The 22,286-nt window shown below is 39.2% G+C and overlaps 2 protein-coding genes across 2 annotated transcripts; both read right to left on the bottom strand.

Annotated features, from left to right (window-relative positions):
* Positions 1 to 1,355: 1,355 nt before the first annotated feature.
* On the bottom strand, positions 1,356 to 15,968 carry ccz1 (CCZ1 vacuolar protein trafficking and biogenesis associated). The gene is made up of 17 exons (XM_085465784.1): positions 15,801 to 15,968; positions 14,242 to 14,317; positions 13,196 to 13,292; positions 13,006 to 13,103; positions 12,644 to 12,737; positions 12,420 to 12,500; positions 12,284 to 12,331; positions 9,937 to 10,020; positions 9,132 to 9,307; positions 8,476 to 8,557; positions 7,908 to 7,969; positions 5,477 to 5,588; positions 5,091 to 5,124; positions 4,807 to 4,924; positions 2,649 to 2,807; positions 1,987 to 2,114; positions 1,356 to 1,845 (listed from the first exon to the last, which is right to left on the bottom strand). The coding sequence occupies exons 2-17, from the start codon at positions 14,253 to 14,255 to the stop codon at positions 1,790 to 1,792; spliced, it is 1,443 nt and encodes a 480-aa protein (XP_085321910.1). The 5' UTR covers positions 14,256 to 14,317; positions 15,801 to 15,968; the 3' UTR covers positions 1,356 to 1,789.
* A 975-nt stretch (positions 15,969 to 16,943) lies between these two features.
* Positions 16,944 to 20,222, bottom strand: pvalb9 (parvalbumin 9). Its single transcript, XM_085465783.1, has 5 exons — positions 19,956 to 20,222; positions 19,046 to 19,113; positions 18,422 to 18,554; positions 17,843 to 17,952; positions 16,944 to 17,224 (listed from the first exon to the last, which is right to left on the bottom strand). Exons 2-5 carry the CDS (start codon positions 19,104 to 19,106, stop codon positions 17,199 to 17,201), a joined length of 330 nt encoding a protein of 109 aa, XP_085321909.1. The 5' UTR covers positions 19,107 to 19,113; positions 19,956 to 20,222; the 3' UTR covers positions 16,944 to 17,198.
* Positions 20,223 to 22,286: the final 2,064 nt, after the last annotated feature.

The raw sequence follows: 22,286 nt of genomic DNA, 5'->3' as shown, positions 1-22,286 counted from the left end.
ACAATGTGATGCAAATAAAAGTGTTCATCATAAATAAGTTTAATACATTTCTCAATTAGACAGAAGATTTAAAAAGTGATATTTTGAAGCCAAATAAATTATAATATCTCTGTTTTTTTTCCCTCCTCTTCCCCCTGCAGGTGATTTTTATCCTTCAAGCTTGGGACCTGGGAGCTTCAGGGTCCTGCGCAGTAGCTGTTTCTAGGACTGCACTCTTCTGGACAGAGATCTTGATGTTGTTCCTAGGATCTGCTGGAGCCAGTTGCCTAGCTTGGGGGCAGGGGGCCACTGCACCAAGTGCTATACACACTCCATTTACTCCTTTGTGTACCTTATGCAGACTTCAGTGTCCACATCACTCTTGTGTAACTTGCCTGTTAGACCAGAATTGACTCTGAGACCAGCGACAAAGTCATAACTCAAACAAGGAGAGCATAAACAGGTGAGAAAATTTCCAACAGCATATATAAATGTACACACCTTTTTTTCTCTCCACATGAAACTCTGTGTAGTGTAGTTCAACAACCAAATGAAGTAACATCAACACAAATACATTTTTGAGTCATGATCATTTTTGTTTTATGGTGGATTTAAGTCCTAAAATAGTAACAACACTTGTGTTTTAAAGGTCATTAAAAAAACCTGACTAAATATTACATTTCTAACCTCTCTGTCAACAAAACTCGCAACTGTGTTTTTAAGAGATAATATGTCATCACATTTTCTGTCCTTTTCCCCTGCAGGACAAAGGACGAAGTACAAGTTAGGATGTAGTTCAGACAAAACCAAAAGAAAAAGCTGTTCAAGCCTAATTCATGAGATTTTTTGTAAGATTTTGCTAACTACATTTCCTGTAAAAGCACCAAAAAAAGATATTACAAGCTTAATATGTCATAGGTGCCAAGAATTCAGTGCTCTCTGTTATTTACCAAGAACCACGGAACAGTAGATTTCTATGATCTCTGGCATGTTTCAAGTGCTCCAGGAGTTCATCACAAGTTAATATTTGTGTTATTCTAGCCCATCCTCATCCTTTTTATTTTTAAAGTAACTGGAATTAATTATTTTGAACAGATGTCTTTGTTATAAAATGTAAAAAAAAAACAAACAACAAAGCAAAACAAAGAAAACAGGCCACAAAAACCTAAGTAATGCTACCATCTACTCACTTACCTTCAATTAATTTGCACTGAACAGTTATCAAAGAGGTGACCCACACCTTATTATTCTTTACATTTTAATGAGTTTTCCTGACTTCAGTGACTCATGATCAGAATGATGTTGTGGAGTTTCCAAAACCTTTACTCGCTTTTGTGTCTAAAGCCAAAGAGACTTAAAATATTCAGTACACTGCAGAAAATTGGTTCTTAATTTATTTGAAGTTAGGGCAGTTGTTTACAAACCACAAATCTTTTGACATGGCATCGGAATCATCAAATAAAGCCGGAGTATGAGCATGTCAGTTTTTAAATATATTTGAAAAAGTGTCATATGTTCATTATAAAAGTGTATGAACACATTTTAATGCGAAAGAAAATTGTTTCAAATCGCTCAAGTATGTACAAAGAAAATGAAAGAAAGAAAATTACACATACAGTCAAAACCTGGATTTTTTTCTCTTTTTTTTACACTTAATTACAGAAGAAAAATTACAATTTTTCAAGGTTAAATAAAAAAACCAAATCGATGTGAGGAATCTTTTCATTGTTATTGTTAATTTCACGATGCAATTATTGCATTACGCTGATGCTGTCAAGATACCCTGCAACAGTTTTTAGTGTCTTCACCATTAATCCAAGAAAAATATGTTGTTGAACTGCGTCGCACAAAGCCGCTTAACTTCCTCTGTAGTAAAAAAAAAAAAAGAAAAAGGGAAAAAAAAAAGACAAGGGTCAACGTAAGGAGAAGAGGAGATTACTGGGACAGATGGTGTACTTTTGGTAAGAATGACATACATTTGCTTTATGCCAAATAGGGGAGACGTACCGTTTACTTCGATCAGATTGGCGTTCTTCTGATTCAGGATCACGTACAGTTCTCTCTGGTCTGACTTTTTGCCGACTACCCAGTAGTCTGTCATAGCTTTTACGATGATTTCCTCATCTTCGTCAACCCTGAAAGACAGAAAGAACTACATGTTTCAAACGAAGGTGTTCACCACATTCACAGTGGGCTCTTTGTTGCTTGAGAGATCATGTAATGTACCAGAGAACATTTTAACCTACTCAAAACCCCCCAACTTATTACACTGCAGGATTGCAGTGTAATAAGTTGTTTCGAAGACGGAAAGAATGTGGATATGCAAAGATCCCAGGAGTGTCGTAATAAAACTGAAAATTACACGGCTGTGCTGAAACGCTGGGAAAATGAGTTTGTACTTGTACACATCTTCTTTGTTTGATTCTAAAATACACAACTAAAGATGGTCTAATGCTGCTGTGATCACTCTTATTATTATTATTATTATTATTATTATTATTATTTATTTTTATATAAACCAAAACTAATCAATTCTTTATCCTCTCTGGTCACCATTAGGAACACCAGCAGTACCATCTGTGAACTGTCATTAGAGAACTCTCGAAGAAATGCCTGATGGCACTTAGTAAATATAGCTTAAGTTTCACTAAAGTGTCCTCTGATTTTACCTGGCAAAGTCACAATTGATATCTCCCAGGATCTTCATGAGGTCAGGATGGACAGAGGTGAGGCAAACACTGGCGGTCTTCCTCATGTGGATAGTGCTCTTCTCTGCCAGGTTCATGTGGTTGAAGTAAATGAACTTAAACTGGGGCTCCTTTTCTGGCCTGAAAGTAACAAAAGTAAGCAAAAGTTAAGCAACTTATAAAAAGTGCCGATAAAATGTTAGTATTACAAATTATCCTTTATACCTGATAGTTTAGAGAACCTGGGATTTATGACTTTAAGGTGCCAGCACAGCTTTTCAAAATCTGCATGAAATGTGTGTTACCTTGATATCCAGTAAGATCGGTTAGAGTAAGAGACAAACAAAGTTAAAGAGGCTGGGCCAGTCTCTAAAATCATACTGTTACCAAATGAAGCCTTAAACCAAGGTATCATTTTACTTATCCCTGCTTCATTGGTTACCCACGCTGTGCCAAGTTAATGAGCTGGAGTTTACTTAACAAAAGTGCCTAAACTGCATCTATGGACATGTGTGTGAATGTATTCAAATAGGTGATTTTTATACATGATGTGTGTAATTATTTACCATTGGACGAGGCCAAACCAGGACACAGACCTGAAAGCTAGCTGATAAATTTGCAGTGGCATTATTTATTGAGTGGATTCTTCACTAGGGTGATTAAAAAGGAGCCCATCAAACTGCCTCGGTCAGGTTTGGATTACCTGCCGGGCCGTGTCTGAAGCTAACTGCTGGAATTAAAGGAGCGTTGACCAGGATGCCAGTCCTTAAAGCTGTACTGCTTGAGTTACCCCTAAGTAGTGACATGATGCTACCCAGTGATAGTAAGAGTCTCATCTATCACTGCCAGCCAGGCAGAGCTAATGCTACAGGCCAATGACAAGCAAAGTGGGAAGTGTAATCACCAAGCACACAAATCAATCAGCTTTCTAGTTATAGCAGACTGACTGACAGAAACATGAATGTCATCGATACTTACAAATATGACGCACAAATGACATTAAGGTACGTTATTCTGAAAAGAGACCTGAGACCGCTCTTTTCTAGCCTCATTTTCTAATTTTGGAGTTCAGATTGCCTTTAAATATCCTCCCAGTCTTCCTGATACTGTACAAAGGCACAAGTAGAAAAAAACTATTTGATTTATTTTGAATACAGTAATGTGCAAAAGTCTCGTGTTTTTCTACCCAGGTATGCTTTGGCCTTGGGTCTGGGATCACTATCATTGCTGAAAAATGACACTGGAGCCAATCAAATACTTTCTAGATGGTATTTTATGGTGGACCAAACCTGCTGGTACTTTTCTGGATTCCATCAATTTTGGCAAGATCCCCACTGGCTGCAATGAAGCCCAAACCATGATAAAGCCTCCACCAAGCAGACACTCAGGGTTATACTGTTCACCTGACTCCTCAGTACATACTGATGAAAAGTTGAACCAAACATTTCAAATGTGGATTCATCACTCTAGTTAGTCGCCACTGATTTTCACTGCAGTTCTTTAAAAATGACTTCTTGACATCCACTTGTAAAGTTTCTCCACATTTCTTCATAACACTGCACAAAATCAAACTACTTGGTGCAAAAATACAATTTCATGCATTTCAAACTGTGTTCTCTTTGCCATTTTTGAAGATTTAACTAAGGAATTGGGAAAACGTTGATGTGTTTTTGTGGCAGGCTGCTAGTAACAAAGTATCTAAAGATGCAGTTTTATATGTTATAATATTACAAGAAAGTCTGGCTGCTTGGAAGCAAAATATAATAAATAAATAAGGGGTGGCTCAAGATTTTTGCACAATACTGTAAGCACACAAATAGTCCTTCAATGTCGTAAACATATAATATTAAACTCTTGAGCTACAAACAATAAGATGTATGTCTAGTTTCTAAACCCTGGTTTTGTGTTGCAATCTTTATGTATAATTTTAAAATAAAATGAATAAATATCTGCTGTAGGTATGGCATTTTGTCCGTATCACTTTTTATATCAACAATATTTGTAATTTGCCCAGAGGTGCATCATTATGCCCTGTATTCTCTGTAAAATGAAGCTGAGGTAAGCGTAGCAGCACCACATAGAGATTAGATCAGGAACATGCCAAGCTAAAAGCTAGGAAAGAGGAGAAATTGCAACAAACCCTGATATCCTGCGGTTGATTGTGAACTGTTCACAAATATCAGAAGCCAGCAAAGTAAGCTGAGGGCCCACCAAGCTGTCCAACTGCTCACAGAACTCCCTCGTCAGCTCCACAGAGGCTATTAGGAAACAGACGAGTGAACTGTCAGCTGTTACTGGACATAAGGTGAGGAAAATGTAATAATTACGTTTTATAAGAGCAGCAAAAACATCAAAATGCCGAACTGAAAAAAGCAAAATGAAAGTGAACTTTCATCATTAAACCGGGAGGGCACACACACTTACCACTGATCATAAAACAAGCTGCTGCGCTCATTGCCTGGAGATCAAAGCAGATCACTGCAGGTTAAAATCAAGGTCACACAGGCCAGGAATCACACTAATGTGCGGGATATACTTCATCATTTTAAAATTCCGCGCACTAATCCCTGAAGTCCACATCATTTGACAGAGCAGTGGAATATATTTTATCCCAAATCTACTATTCATAAACAGAAAAAAAGGTTAAATCCCCCCCAGTCACAGATTACAAGAATCCTCCTAAAAATGAATAACAACTGCCCACTCATTTTTAATGCATTAGAAAAAAAAAAAAAAGAATCAAAACTAAATAAATCAAGAGAAATGAAACAAGCCTGTCATGCCAGAGTGTTGCATTTAACCTACTGTACCTTGTAAACAATCAGATGCAGCTCCTCGTAGCCGTCCTCTGCAGAGACGAATATTTTTGGAAATCGGAATTTGGCCTCCGGATCTTTCAGATTTGTAGGTCCTGTCAAAAACCTGAAAAAGACAGACGCAGTGTGCCTGGGTTCATATTCACAGACCAGGTATCAAAATCAAAACAGATGATCTAATTACTCAAAACCAAATGACTGAAAATCAGAAAGCTCAATTGGTGCCCAAAACACACCAAAAAACAAAAGCACACGATGCTATTGACTCTTTACCCCTTGAAACCAGGAGTAACCCTGAGCTGAACAGTTTCTATCATATTTCAGGCCTGTTTATAGAACAACATGACTGGATGTGAGAGGGTGGTCTCTGCCAATGCAGCTTCCCTTAGAAAAACCTGGAAACTATTTTAATGGTTATCAAACCACATCTTTATTAAAATATACTGATATAAACTCGTCATTAAGGGTACAGGGGAGGTCATCAAATGTCATCTTTATGGGGGAAAGAGTTAAGAAATGAACCTGAAGAATGATGGGAATGAAAATATTAAGATATGCGTGATGCTGGGAGCACATGAGGTTTCCAAAACAGGAAAAGCTCATCCTCTGAGAAGCAGTTAAGGTATTATTTCTAATCACATTAGATTTCTATGAATCTATCTACTATCTCAACATCTGTTGGATGGATGGCCCTGAAATTGCGTAGATGTATTTGTAATCTCCGGAAGATGAAGTATTTATTTGTTTTGACTGATGTGTTATGAATCATCACAGTGCACGTTTCTCCATAATAATCAACAGTTGTAGTAAAGTAGCATATTAGCCTAAAGCCAATAATGGATGGCACCAAATCTAATCAGGAATTTACCACACAAATATGAGCTTAATGTTCTCAGGAGCAAAAACCGTTTATGCCTCTTTTGTTCACAACAGAACAACGAATTCACTGTTATATAGTTACACAGGAATTTAGAGAAACCACTTAAACTGCGGTCGTGAGTTCTCAGAACCTGCTCTTTGAGCAAAAAAAACGACAACATCACAGAACGTAAGTTTGGATAACATCATAGAAAGCTCGCGGCTCTCCAACGGGAGATTGAGAGACCAGTGTTGGACTGTTAGAACAGCTTTGAAATTCATATGAGTTGTTCGCACTAAAGTAAAAAGCACCATCACTTCATGCGGATACCCTCTCGGCGCCAGCTGCGGTCGCAAGGCTGGAGCCGAACAAAAAACACCCTGATAACGACTGTGTTTAGTCTGTTCCTTCCCATTCCAAGGCCACCTGGGTTGGCTGGAAGACTGTTTACTTAGCCTAGCAGGGCAAAGGACACTGTCTCAGCTGAACTCTGGACACGCACACACATACATATACACTGATATGCACACACTCATCCCCCCTCCCTTTCCAAACGCCTTCGACGCTTATTCCCTTCCGATGCTGACGGTGGATCAAGGAGACCAGCGCACGCAGGCCCGGATGCACTGTCTAAATCGGCTGTCTCTCACCCTTTACACACCCCTGTTGCTTGTCATGTGTTTCTTTGGTGTATTTAGAGTTTTTTTCATGTGCAGAGGTGTTTTTTTCTGTTCTCAAACTGGTCTCCCTGTTGGAGCTCAGTCTGGGGGGAGTTATTTTTTTCTCCTTATCTTTCCTTATGTGGTGCATTTTCCATTGTTATACCTCTCTGACCTGTCTTCCCCATGTGATGTTTGTGTAATGCATGTATGGTCAGAAGGGTAAGTCAGCGCTGGCAAAGGTCGGCAGCCTTAACCCAATTTCCTTCAGGGTCAACCTTCAGGATCAATAAAGTTTTATTGAATTGAATTGAAAATTATGTGTAACAATTTAATGTTTCCAATTAAATGCACGTCTATTGTGTAGTGTTGTCCAACAGACTCTGCAATCCTATGCAACTTCCATTACTGCAATACCTTGTCTTGATTTAAAAAACATTTCTCAGCATTTTTCAAGAAATGCTGTGTCGTCTGTCCCGTGTAATTTCAGCAAGAGTCACACTCGGACCACTGTAGCAACTTTACATCATCGTGAGACACAAGTTATTTAAGCAGCATGCAGACAGGGAGGCAACACCTGAGCAAACTTTCTCCTGTTACACATGGACACGGAAACCAAATAGAAAGTTGAAACGTCTCGAGGCTGGAGTGATACTCCACCCCTTGGCTAACAGTACGGTGTGTTAGCCAAGGGAGTTACCTCGTTATCTAATTTGCTTGTCAGTGGGTCGAAATCACACATGGTGTCACACACACATGCATCTGTATCTTATCATTCATATGTGCATCCAGAACATGCCTTTTGACGTATCTGGGATGCCTTGGCCCACGAATGACATTACTCTAGTAACCGCACCACTGCAGGGGGTTGGATTAAAAGAGATGGGCGCAGGGATCATAGACTTACCTCCCATAGTGCAACAAATTTCCAGCAACTTCTGGTCTCATTGGGGAGTCCCTGCCAGCCAACTGAAACAAGCAAATACAAGAGAGTAAAATTATGGATTGTTTAGCCAATTATTTAAGTAGATCTATTATGCTTTCCTTATTTTAGGTCATATTTTCTGTCAGAAAATAATCATTATATTACTAAAGTGTCAGATATTTATATTAAACACAGCCAAAGTTTCAGATAATGGGGTCAACGTTTGCGCAAATGATCCCAGTGAGCCACACTGCTCTAAATGCTACAGTAGCTTTGTATGTTTTAATGACGGTGGATCCTTCTATGGAAACTAACAAAACCATGGACACAGACCTGTTTTACAAATTATATAAAAAGCTTAGCATTAGCTGTACAGATTTATCAAGACAAGTTAGCCATGTTGTCATATGATATACACTATGCAATATCGTGAAGCAGTGGTCCTCTTCTCTACAGTCATGACACCTCCTTTGACCATTCCTCGATTTGCCCTTAAAATAATCTAGTGGGCTGGAGTTCTGCAGAAGTCCACTTTTTTCACTCCACCTACCTCTGGTTCTGAGTGTCTGGGGAAAAGCGAGGTGGTCAGATATTTGTACAGGATCCTCATGTCATCTTGTTCCAGCCCGCTCCTGTAAACACGACCACGATGCCAAAAATGACACCTTGTAAACGTCACATTGCACTAATGAAAAAAAAAAAAAAACTAAATGCATGGATTCATTTTTATCAGGTGTGCTGTCAAATGTGTTATGGATCACTGGATAGATATTAAGAGAAAATGCCTTACTATTTGCTGTTCAGCAGTGGCTATAAATGGGATTCAATGAGTGCTGTGCAGCAGATGCAGCTGCTTAATTTGCACAGTAATTAAATATTCCTTCCTGTTTGTCCATCTTCAGTTCACAGTGAACGATTATGCTGCTCTCAAGTAATTTCATTAGCGATCATGTAATTCCCCCTGTGCTTACACACAGAGCCGGTGGCCGACAGCACAATTAAAAACAAGTGACATGTCAGGGAGCGCATAAACCACAAAGAGGATTAACTGCTGTGTTTAGAACCACCACTGTTTACCCAGCATGCCATTATTCGTGTGCTGATGCCAGCACAGGATTTTGAGTGAGGCTCAGTCAAATTTGACAGATGGTGGGTTTGATGGACAAACATACAGTTTAAAGCACAGCATCAACAAGTGTTGTATACCAGATAAGTTGGTCATTATACAGGAAGGCTGTGTATTTGATCAGACTGAGGCTCTCCTCCACTCTGTTGACAAAAGACTGGATCTTCAGGTAGGTCATCTTGTCCAATGGGAAGAAGCTGATGCCTCCGAATACATCGAGCAGGTCGCAGGACTGCAAGTGGAGAGTCTGCAGATACTGGAAACCCCAGCGTGATAACACACGGACACACACAGACACAGGAGACGCAAAAAAGAAAGGGTTTAGTTTACCTGCCCACAAGTGCTTGCTTACAGTTCAATACAGAAAAGAGGATATAAGAAACTCTTTGACTTGTACCGCATTGACATTCAACCTCTGACAAGCACACCACAGCCTCTCTCTTTCTCCCCGTCTTTAGATTTCATGGTGGACAGGGAAGCCCGTGTTAATGGATGAAGGGTATTCCCTAATTAGAAATTAATTTTTAAAGCAGCTCCTTAAAAGCAATGTTCCAGCTAGTTGACAGAAGTGTGACGTGAAGACAAATAATGGGGGCAAGACAACGATCAAGACGTCAACCATGACTGCAAACATCTTACAGCTTTCCAAGAGTAACGGGAGCATTCACAAATAAACAGTGTCCCTATGACAACTGTCATCAGTGAGGGAAACCCTTGTGATAAAAAGGACAGTCAGGCTCGAATGAGTTCTGTTAAAAACACACATGCCGGCATTCTAAGGGAATCATCCTGTCAAAGCAAGGTCAATATACATGCATGCATGATCTGAACTCAAAACATATCCGCCTAGCAACAAAAATGTTATGGCTTGTGAGTATTTATTACCCTGTAGAAGAATTTCTCAAGTTTCTGCATGAGCAGCTCCACTCCGCCAGCTTGCATTGCTCTGGAAAAGGTGCCATTGAAGAGCTACAGCATGAGGAAAATGAGCATTGTTAAAACATGACTTATTTTGGCATCATACAGGTATAAATTAGTAATGTGTGACACTCAAGAGCAATGATTCAACATTCCCCCCAGTAATGTAATCCTTTCATTACGTATTTCAAGCAAAATTCCCTCAACATAATGCACAGACCTGACTTCATGAGAAGTGTTACAACCGGAAAAGACCAGCACTAAATTTAAATGAAACAACAGTATTTTACTGACTCCATGTTGCCTTCTTTTTAATTTCTTCCTGTGTTTTCAGCTGATTGCAACTTTTACATTTTGTCTGTCATTTTTCTCTTATAGATTAACCTTAAAATAGTAATAATAGGAACTTAAAATACTATTTATTTCAGGAATAATTTCGGGAATTAAGAACACATCTAATAAATGAACAAAAAAAAAAATCCCCTGCAACACTTCAGAGTACCTCTGGGGGTGCAGAGTTGAGAAACACTACTCTAGGGTGTCATTACATGGCTTTGAGCGAATAAGGTCTTTTTATTAGAATAAGCCTCCAATGCAGTAAAATACAATTTTAACACAAATGTGATAAAAGCAATGACATTTATTTTAATTACTTTACTAAACTTTAAGTCAAAGATTTCTTCATCCAGAAGATAAATGTATCACTACACACAGCAGCAGGAACCCTTTGACATTTTCTATATTTCTTAACAAGTCAAACAAATATATATTGTACTATTTCATGTCATTTCAAGAGCCGTGAAATGTGTATTTGTGAGGGGAAATGTTTGTGAACCTCTAGCATTAGTAATTTAACATTAATTACATATTTATTTAAATTATTTTAAGATTTAATAGAGTAGTCATTTGACTACAGATAGATACCGAACCCCAAGTCGTGCTCCACAATGCGTTGCTCAGAGTATGAATGTGTGTGAATGAGCCACGTTGTATAAAGCGCTTTGAGAAAGATAAGAATAGATCAGTGATATATAACAACTATTTTACTATTTACGAATCACCATTATGAAGATGGTAAGCTAGCACACACTCTAGGACGCTTTCAAATTTGCTAAGTAGCTCATCGGCAGAAGAACAATGAACAGCAACGATGTTTGTGTCAAAACTTGGTGTCCACATCTCCTCAGACCTGACATGGGCTGCCCACATTCAGGTCCAGACCAAAAAGGCTAGGCAGCGCCTGTATCACCTACGACAACTGAGGAAGTTCAGGGTCTCTCCAAAGATCCTCAGGATTTTCTATACAGGCGCTGTGGAGAGCATCCTCACACAGAACATGACATCGTGGTTTGGGAACAGCTGTGTGAAGGACCAAAAAGCTCTCCAGAGAGTGATCCGTACAGCAGAACGCTGCTGCAGGATTGCTCTCCCCCCGCTTCAGGACACCTACACCAGGAGATGCCGGACTAGAGCAGCGCAGATACTGAAGGACCCGTCCCATCCAGGCAACAAACTGTTCCAACTTCTGCAATCTGGTAGAAGGTTCCGCATCTTCCGGGCAAGGACAGAGAGACTCAAGAGGAGCTTCTATCCCCAAGCCATCCGTGCCCTAAACACACACACCCGCCCTCTCACATCATCTATAATTGACTGAGACAGGACTCTCTTCCAGACACTCTAAACCAAGGCACAATGTACATTTCAATTCCTTTAATTTTAAATATGTTTATATTGTCTATCCTGTAAAATAGTCAGATGTCTATTCATATTAATGTACAGAATTCACCTGCTTGCTGCTACTACTGCACATTCACCCAGTGTATATACTATATATATATATATATATAAAATGTTCTTCCTCTACACCCCCCCCCCCAAATTTTTGCACATGTCGAGGAGCGTGTCAGGCTACATTTCACTGTGTGTTATACTTGTATAACTATGCATGTGACAAATAAAGAACCTTGAACTTGAACTTGAAAACATCACCACAGCTCATCTGCACTCTGTTCAAAGTCATGCTGACAAGCGAGAATGTTTAATGACTAAATAATTTTAAAAAGGACGTTTTGATGTGAATGATAAACATTTTGTTCTGAAGAAGAGAAAAAGAAGAGACTTAAAATGGAATGCATTAAAAAAAAGTGCATTCCAGTATAAAAACCTTTTCCTCATCTGTAAAACATGATGGTGGCTGTGTCATGGTTTGGGTCTGTGTTGCTAAATAACAACTTATCACACTGGTGGTTTAAGTGATTTTTGTGTTGTAAATGTTAAAAAGTATGGCAAATTCTAAAACCGCACTCAAACTCACCTTATACATGCTGTAGCACTGCCTTACCACTGCACCATAAACAGTATCCTACAAAAGGCAAGAGGGAAGCTAAGTACAACTGGCAATACTCAGAGATAAACAATGAAGACATACACGAATACTTTTCAGTACTCACAAGCATTTCCTCTTCCTGATATTCTACTGTAGGTGGTTTGCCATCTTTGTTTGGTTTCTCAATCATTGGATTTCGAACCACCTGAGGATGGATTTTTTTTTAATAAAACAGCACAAAGGAGCATTAAAGAGTTAAGAGCAGAATGATATTTAAAATGAAGGAGACAAACTCTGGACAAAGACTAAATACTGGGAAGGTGATGTACACATAAGCTTGCAAGATACCATGACCATCCAGAAATTTTCCTCGGGCTCAAAGAAAAACTGCCGGTTCTTCTGTGTGTGCAGGGATTTAGCTGGTTTTGTTGGACAGAACGTCCTGGAACAAAGGGGATGTGACAGTGAAGAAGGGCGACACACCCAAACAACACGCACGGCTCTTAAATTTCTGTCTGTATTTACACTAGATATTTATCAGTGTGCATCTGACCACTTATTGCAACATTTCCCTTTTCTATTGTGCTTCAGGCTTCCTTTTGCTTCATCACGGCTACAAACGCTTAAATTTATGCTCAAAGTACAAATAAATAGACTGCAAATACAGCCATGATGCTGCTGCAGTAATATATACACCATAATACTGATACCTGGTGAATTGCACAATGGCCTCACAAAGGCCGACATTTCGGATCTTCTCGTTCTTCTCAACATCACTGGGGTGGTAAAACAGAATCTTTTTCTCTTCCTAAAACAAAAATATTTGCATTAGGCATGCTTTTTTCATCTAAAGGCTAAAAAGGTTTGCATAAGAACTCTTTATCAGGGAGTCTCACTCACCTCTCCTTCTCGAGGTCCAAACGTGGGGTTGTAAATGAAAAAACTGAGTAAAGATGGTGTGTACTGTTTCTCTTGCATTCCTGAGGCCATTTTGGGGCTGTGGCACACAAAGAGAAAGGTGACATACCTCTAGACTCCATCCAAGTTGCTCTTATGTAATACTTAGACTTGGACCTTTTATTGTCATTGTGCACTTTTTTGCACAGCGAAATTGGGTAGCAAGACCACAAAGGTGCAAAAGTAAAGAAAATAATATACAAAGAAGAAAAAGCAGTATATTTCATATTTTCATATATATATATATATATAAATACACATACGTGTGTGTGTGTGTGTGAGTGTGTGTGTGTGTGTGTGTGTGTGTGTGTGAGTGATTAAACTAAATATGGGGGTGCACATAAGTGGTCTGCAGGTGCACATTCGCTAACAAAATAAAAGATGTGCATCAGATAAGAAGTTGCAACGCCAGTTTGCGTACATAAGATTTTCTGGAGGAGGACAGACCTTTGACTAGAACTCTTGAAGATGTCGAAGAAGCAAGCTCCTTTAAGCAATTACTTTGGTGGTCCTCCACCTCCAAAGAAATGCCAGAAAGAGTCCGAACCGCAAAAGAAGTGCGTATACTCGGAAACGTGGTTGCAGGAGGTGAACTGGCTTCAAACAAATGATGAACGCACACAGATGTAGTGCAGAATATGCTGTGAAAATCCCACTCTAGCGGACAAAAACAGTGGCTTTTATATGTACGCAAATGCGCATTGCAACTTCTTATCTGGTGCGCGTCTTTTATTTTGACAACGAATGCGCACCTGCGAACCACGTATGTGCACCCCTGACTATACACGGTGTATGTAGAAACACTGAAACAGAAGCAGTGTGGGGGTGTATACAAGGGCAGTAATATAATATAATAAATAAATAAGGGTGGAGGGGCTATGATCATTTAGGATGGGAATGGTAAGGTCACAGAGACCAAAACATTGCATAGGGGCCAAAATACTGCATGGAAAAAGGGAAGACCAAAATATTCAGTCACCTAAACTCACCTGATCATCAGCATTAGTGTAACTTGTGTCTGCCTTTCCTTTGCTCCAGTGGCCGTTTGGTTAGCATGCCGTGTTCCTACAAAACAAAGACAACAACATCCAGTTATATAGTGACACAAATCCATTGGTAATAATACACTACTGGTAAGGTACACATTTTAAAAGGCGCTGGAAACATTCCTAAGAAATTCTGGCCAATACTGACATGATAGCATCACACAGTTGCTGCAGACTTGTTGCCTACACATACATGGTGGGAATCTCTCACTCCATTAGTTCTCTATTTCACTGAGATCTAAAGATTGCGCTTACTGTACTTAAATGGCCTCCACAGAGTATTTTCTGTTACCCTGCTGGAAGAAGCCATCAGAAGATGGCTACACTGTTGTCATAAAGTAATGAACATGGTCAGCAAGAATGCTACAGTAGACTGTAGTGTTTAAGCAATGGTCGAGGGGCAAAGAGAGTGCCAAGACAATATTCCACCCACCATTACACCATCAATAGCAACCTGAACTGTTGATACAAAGCATGTTGTTTACACCAAAATCTAAGCCTACCCTCTGAATGATGCAGGAGAAATCAAAATTTAGGCGAGCATGTGTGAACTGCAGCTTCAATTTCCTGTTCTTAGTTGACAGTAGTGGTACCTGGTGTGGTCTTCTGCTGCTGTAGCCCCCAATTCAAGCTTTGGCGTGTCATGCCTTCAAAAATGCTCTTCTGCATACCTTGGTTGTAAACTAGTGGTTATTTGTATAAGTTTGCCTTTCTATCACCTAGAAACATTCCCCTCTGCCATCAACAAGTCATTTTAATTCCAAAATTGGATGCTCACTGGATATTTTCGCTTTCCCTGGAAACCCTAGAGACGGTGGATCAGCAGTTTCTGAAATGCTCAGAACAGCTTGTCTGGCATCAACAACGATGCTGCGTTCAAAGCCACTTAAAATCATCTTTCTTTTCCATTCTAATTTTCAGTTTGAACTTCAGCAGGTCGTCTTGATCATGTCTACGTGTCTAAATGCACTGAACTGCTGCCATGCGATTTGCTTATTAGATATTTGCATTTAAAAGTTAGCAGCCATGTTGCTGTGTATAATAATAAAACGGTGTACCAGTTTTTGACCATTTTGGTTAAAGTTAGAGGCACTAGGTCACGCAAGGTAAAATTTTAGCAGTTCACTTCATTTACTGGAGATAAAAGTGATATAGTTCAGACGCTTACACCTCTACATTTAAGGGGTGTGTTTGTTTTCTACTCGTTTTACATTTTGTCATTATTGTCTCGTACACATACGGTACTGCAAATGAAATGCTACTACTGTACTTTAGCCGGCAGAGAGAAATACTTGGATATTTTTATACAATATGTGTTATAATAAACTACAAAACAAACACATAAGGAAATTTATGTGATTGTGTACTACTATTGACAAACATCCAGTCAGCGACCAGCCGGAGTCACTCAGAGCAGCTAGCTTGTTAGCTTGGCTCTGCTAGCTGTAGGCTTGTGTTGGCTGTCGGAGGAACCGTCAGTGAACCGTGACAGTAACACTCACCTTACAGAAGATAAACACAACACGTCCATGTACTCGCTGATACAGACAGTGAAAATTAAAAGAACTAATGCGTAAATGGTGTTAATGGGAAGCGAAGCCGCTTGCATTCTACTTCACATCCTTAACTTCCTGCTTTTAGTTACGAGGTGCTACAAGCTCAGTCGCTCGGGTCAAACCGCTTTCAAACAAAGTTTCCTACTCTCCAAATAGGGGGTTCAAATGATCTGTGGGGTGCTCCAGTTTAACTGACCACAACACGTTTTGCTGAGTAAGCATACTGCTGTGCAATAATATTACAGAATTAGAATTTTTAAATACATAATAGCAAGATACAAAGTTTGTCTTTTTCGTTTTAAAATGTTTTTTTTTCTTAATTTGCACCCTTTATATCTTATCTTTATATAAAATTAAATCTTTAAAACATACATTTCTTAATTACGGACATTTCAGGTTATAAATGATGAATAGTACAGTTGATACTTAGGAATTAGTGCCACCAAAACATGCCTGCACCCAGACTGTTTTTCTTTTGATTCTCCAGTAAAGCTGTCTGTGAAGGTTCTCAGTCATCCAGGTCATCGTAGTCAAAGGAGCTTGCAAAGAAAAGCGTCTGGACTTATTTTGATTGCTTGAAGACGTTTCACCTCTCATGAACTGAAGAAGCTTCTCGGATGAGAGGTGAAACGTCTTCAAGCAACTTAAAGAAGTCCAGATGCTTTTCTTTGCAAGCTCCTTTGACCTCCAGTAAAGCTGTAATCTTGTGTGTATTTGTTTTTGATTTAGACTGCCATTTATATGTTGTGTTTCGGGTCTTACCGACAACAATGTGCTTTACACTACAAGTTGTGTCCAAATATTTACATATATCCATTTTATTCTATAAATTTAAGCTTCTTTATCTTCCTTTTTTCTACACCTACAGCCAAATAATCTAACAGGCATGTCTTCTGGACTTTGAGCAACACATGGAGAGGCCTTTTCTGTAACAAAGGCTGACATTTGACAGGGAAATTTAGACCCACAAACGTCTTGATATGATGCACCAGTGCTAAGCACTGCTTTATGTATAACTTTATCATCAAAGCATACTAAACACCATAATATGAGTTCGTTTAATATATACACAGTCAGTTCACAAGTGTGTGTGTTTCCACATGTTTATTTACCACATTCATTGTCAGGGGGGAATGCTACAGACGAGAAACCACATACCAATATAATGAAAAGACACATTAAGTTGTGATGCCTTTAAAATTAAAAAAAGGCCTTTTTTAAAGCAATTTGTGCACACAGACATTAATAGAAAACATATTTAATCCCTGGAAGTGGATCAGAAGACTCCAGATGTGGGAAAGTGACCAAAGGACCTGAATGCTTGAACTTTTTTCATCTGAAAACTCAGGATAGGACCATGGATTGGAATTCTGGGGAAAAGAATAAACAAATAAAGGAATACTCAGAATTAATCATAGCTCTGCATGTGCCACGTGACAAAAATCAAGAAAACAAGCAAATCTAAATCTTGTGTCAATTCCCTCCAGGATTAGGGAAGAGCTGGTAAATAAACAATAAACACAGACTAAAGCGGTCCATTTTGGATCGCCTAAATCCTTCATCCTATTAACTAAGACAACTTTTTTGTTTGCAAATGGATAATGGGTAAAACTGGGGCAAATGATCGAGCATGATGATGACCTTAATATCAACATGTGTGGTTCACACATGGCATAATGGTTAAATAGGGATCAGAAAATACACCAATGAAACATTCCCAGGATTTCAACATTATAGAAAAACAATACCTTCTCTCACCTCATAGATGTATAGTGCATTTAAGGTTTTCTGATGTTTTCTGATTCTTTGTGAAAGACACCCCCTCCCACACACAAACACACACACACACACTAAATCTCATATATCACCCAGTTCGTCTCTTTTGGCACAGCCTGTGTTGGTTCATTTCCACCAGCTGAGTCTTAATCCAACTAATAAGATCATTTCTGCCCACATGCTGATTTTTTTGTGAGAAACCAGATACCAACCGTCTACTCCAATTTTGCCATCGCTGTCATCATCAGCTGCTGAGATGAAGCTCTTGGTTTCTGCGTCAGTCAGTGTCCGTGCACTGGGGATAAACCGCTGCAGAAAAAACCTAGACGCACACACACAATGCAACACAATGATATTTATCCATGACTGATATTTATGGATGACAATATACGGCATGTTTTAAAAACAGAAAATAATAAGAACATGGAGAAAGACACCACTTCCTAAACTGGACTGCACAAGTCAAACCTCTTATCAAAAAAAGGATGAATTGTGTAACAGAAATGAAATGAAAACACCACTCACAGTGGATTACTGCGAGACAGCTTAACATTCATCACAGTAATAGAGTACTACTGTGTGATTTAATGTACCGAGCCTCCTTCTTTCTTTTTTTCTTTCTATCAGAGAAATAATACGAGATAGATTCACATTAAATATGAAGCCACACCGCACTGGGTCAGTTAGTTGACGGAGTAAATCCAGGTAGAGGAACAAAAGTGCATATTGAAAAGAAAAGCCTAAGATTCAGCGCCTCTGGGAGAGCAGACACCCCGTATCCTTTTACGCACTTGAGCTCAGAGTGCTCGATGTAGCCGCTGTTGTCCTCGTCGAGGATCTGGAACACATCTTTGACCTCCTTGGGTGTCTTTGAGGACAGGCCGCACAGCTTAAAGAACTTCTTGTAGCAGAAAGTGTCCGGAGCTGAAAGCATACAAATGTTGAAAAAAAGAGAAACAAATACAGAAACAGAGCTGACCCGTGAGGTTCACCGGGCCGGGAGGTGATGTGGAGATTAAAACGGCATGTGTCTGCAGCGACGGAGGGAGGGATTTTCCTCTTCCCTCCCCCCTTTTTTTCTTTCTTTTTTTAAACTTTTAAAGCCAGCAGCCATGCCCCCACAAATATAAAAAACAGAGAAGATTATTAAAACCCCCTTTTTAAAGTAAATAAATAAATAAATTCCGATTTAAAGCGGGTGCGACTTTAGTAGCGAGGACACTGTACAATATTGAAAAGCTGTGGAGAAGATTATGCACCTTTCTGCAAAAACAAAAACAAAACCAAAGAACTCGACTACAGCAACCGTTTATTCGGCATTTAATGTATTTTATTTTGCATATAAGTCATACAACCGTCATAATTGATCATGTTTAGTTATTGTGTGGTCCAGTGTGCATAAGTTGACATCCTACCTTCACAGTCCTTAATGGCATTTTGGATGTCGTCAGCGGAAAGAATGGATGTGAGTGACATGTTGGTCCTGCAAAATAGAAGAAAAGTCTTAAAGAAACACACATAGGTCTGTATTTTTCTTTTTTCTAATGATCTTAACCTACATTTGGCTGTTTGATATCCTCTCAGCCCACTTTTGTATCACACTGGATTACCTTTTTTAATATCTGTAGTGGTATCTAGGTTAATATCATCATCCCATAAGACCTCAGGTTATGAGTTTTTGATGAGTGGGCTTCATGTGTTTTATGTACAATCTCTATTTTATCAAAAAACTCCAAACATATTTTCTGTCTTATCGTTGATGCCAGGTTAATTGTGCTTTTTGATTGGATCTCCCCTGCGAGCTTGTTAATGGGCTTTTTTTTTTTTTGGCCTTGTTTGAAGTGCTTAATTGGCTCTGTGCAAAAATAATTGGCACTTAGGGACTTTACAAGAAAAAAAATCAACAGAGGGAGGGAAGGAGTAAAATTTGTGATACTTAAACTTCCATTTCAGAACGAATAAAAAAGAGAACTAGGAAAAGCGGAAAAGTTAAAACACCCTCCCCTGAGCGCTAGACAGCTTGCTGTCTTTAAACAAAAAATAAACGTAGATAAAAAATGATCTGCAAGTTTTTATCAGGTTGTTTTAGGGGAATCTGTTAAAAGCATGAGCAGAAACAGCCCGAACCTGTATTTTGGTCAAAAATCTCACCTTTCTGTCATGTTTGGAGGAATTAAGCAGTGCTAGACGAATTTAAAACTTTCGTCACGTCCCTGAAAAAGTAACCCAAATAGTCTAAAGGCTGTGCCACTGCACCAACAGACCACACCAGACAGATACCACACCTGTACTGAGAGTTTACCTGTGCAGCTGTGGGCTACTCACCGCAGTTGCCTCGGTCCGGGTCCAAAAGCAGCAGCAGCAGCAGCAGCAGCAAATAAGACTCTTTGGTGGCTGCCGACAGCTGGCTCTGCCTTATATACGACGAGTGCGATGCTTGAGTTTCCAATCTGTCCGAGGATCAAATTCTCCCGCAGCCAGCCGCCTCCGTCTCGTGTTCCTCACCCGCTCACCTGTCCAATTAACCTATACGGTTTATATCCGCTGCACATTCTCCTACTCTCTCTCCCTTTCCCCCGTTACTCATATGGCAGCGTGTGGTTCGTCCAATCAACTTTCTCCCCCTGTGTTACACTGCTCTCCCTCTCTCCCCCTCCCTTACATTTTCCCCATCCCATCTCTTCTCTTCTCTCTCTCTCTCCCTGCAGGTGCATTTGAAACCTTAAAAGTATCCAATAATCAGTCTGGCATCATTTCTTTGTTTTGTTTTGTTTCTTTAATGAAGAGTCTCTTTGATTTGGATGACTCAAGCAGGTCGTAATTTATCAGAAATACTCCATTACGCATGCTCTGATAGTAAAAATTCAGAAGTCAAAACCTCAGTGTTTGTTGCAAGTGAGCCATCAACCTGCCTAACAAGTTAACATGAAGATTACAAGTTTCTTTAGTGAGAATTTAGATATATGCATATCATTTGTTACTGTCAGAGGTTTTGAAGCTCTCACTCATGCACCTGTGCTAAAAGGTGAGAGGCTGGGTGGGGCCTGTGCTGAAGAGCCTGCTGGCAGCCTGCCACTCTAAACTGATGAATTTGTTTCCTGCAAAGGGGGAAGCCTTCCAAACCATCTGACGCAGCAGCGTCTCTGGTGAATCCAGTCAGCACTAATGGCTTTAGGAAAGAGGGGGGGACGGGTGCTTTCTGTAACTAGAACCAGGGGGAATAAATCTAATTATTTTTTTCAAACTTTCAATTGCTGCAAATCTCTGACTTAACACTTTGCAAGTAACAGCATTTTCATCAGTCTCACCTACTTGTTACACAAAAAGATGAACTATTTACCCCAAGAGTAACTCCACCTCTTTATCTCCAAGCCTCGACGTTTGCAACTTTAACCATCAAGCATCTGAAAACCCTCTTTGTATTTATTTATTTTACATGGCGACACCTTGTGGTTGCTTACTATTATTGCGATTATCAATCAAGTTTTGCTCTTGTATGTTGTTGTTGGTTTTTCTCCCACTTTGGAAGGGAGGTGGAATTTAAGCATTACCAGATACTGTAAGAGATAAGAGCTGGATTATGTAGAGCAGGAGTCAGGTGTGTGTCAGCGTATTAGTGAATCTAGATTAAGAGGTTATGTAAGTCTCACATCAGCACAGCTGGACGTACTTGTAATGCATTAATAGTGCAAAAGTCAATTAAAAAAAATGCATTTAAGCAACCAAAACAGGACCTTACACCTCACACAAATCAAAAACTGAGCGCATTATAGTGGAAAATTTTGCATATACAGTATGTGCACTCAACTGGTCTGCTGCAACAGGCTTATTTGGTCTGATATAACTACTGGCACTTAATAAATAATAGATAATTTTGAGTAAAATAAAAAGGTTTGTTTATTTAAATAATGACTCATTAAGGAAAATATAGTATAAACTGAATGCATACAAATCAAGTACATTTCATTTGAACAGAGTCCATTAAATTCACAGGTTTACATTGTACTTGTAATAAAACTACATGTAAAATCTACACGTAATCAAATGATTTAAAGTCAGTTTGCACATAGATATTTTTGAAGTGTTTTAGGTGGGTTGATTTCTGAACATTGCATATCATATCACTTCCATGAATTGTTCACAGAAGATACATGCTGTTGCAGATGTGCTTTAAAACTGCATTCTTCTGGATGTACAAGAGAAAATGCCCCTTCTTTTATGGTCTTAGCAACCGATTCAATAAAAGAACTACATGTTACAATCCCCCTTAACCCATCCATCACCTATTCAACGTTTGGCTCCAAAATCTCAGACGGTGATGCAAAATTCTGAACTCGTGACTTCAATACAGGACTATACAAACCCATGGGGGTGACATTATGTTGGCTATGATCATCATTTATACAGAGTCAATTACCTGTCTGTGTGACATTCGCCTACTTGTTTAGCATTTTAGTTAAAAGTTTAGCATTGATTTATTTTCTTAAAATAGGCACATCTGAGCCATATTACCTAAAGATTACCTAAAGAGCCAATTCACAGGCAATGGGGGAATTGATAGGTGGGTGGGTGGATGTTACATGTAGAAGTTTTCTCATGCATTTAAAAGAATGTTTTTGAATTTCTTTAAAAAAAAAAGAAGCTATCATTGATTTA

The sequence above is a fragment of the Copadichromis virginalis genome, linkage group LG8, assembly GCF_057382275.1.
Source record: "Copadichromis virginalis isolate Kocher_CV1m ecotype Utaka linkage group LG8, C_Virginalis_male_GT1.1, whole genome shotgun sequence".
In the NCBI taxonomy this organism is placed as follows: Eukaryota; Metazoa; Chordata; class Actinopteri; order Cichliformes; family Cichlidae; genus Copadichromis; species Copadichromis virginalis.
The sequence above is the reverse complement of the archived record's forward strand: the minus strand, read 5'-3'. Positions and strand labels throughout refer to the sequence as shown.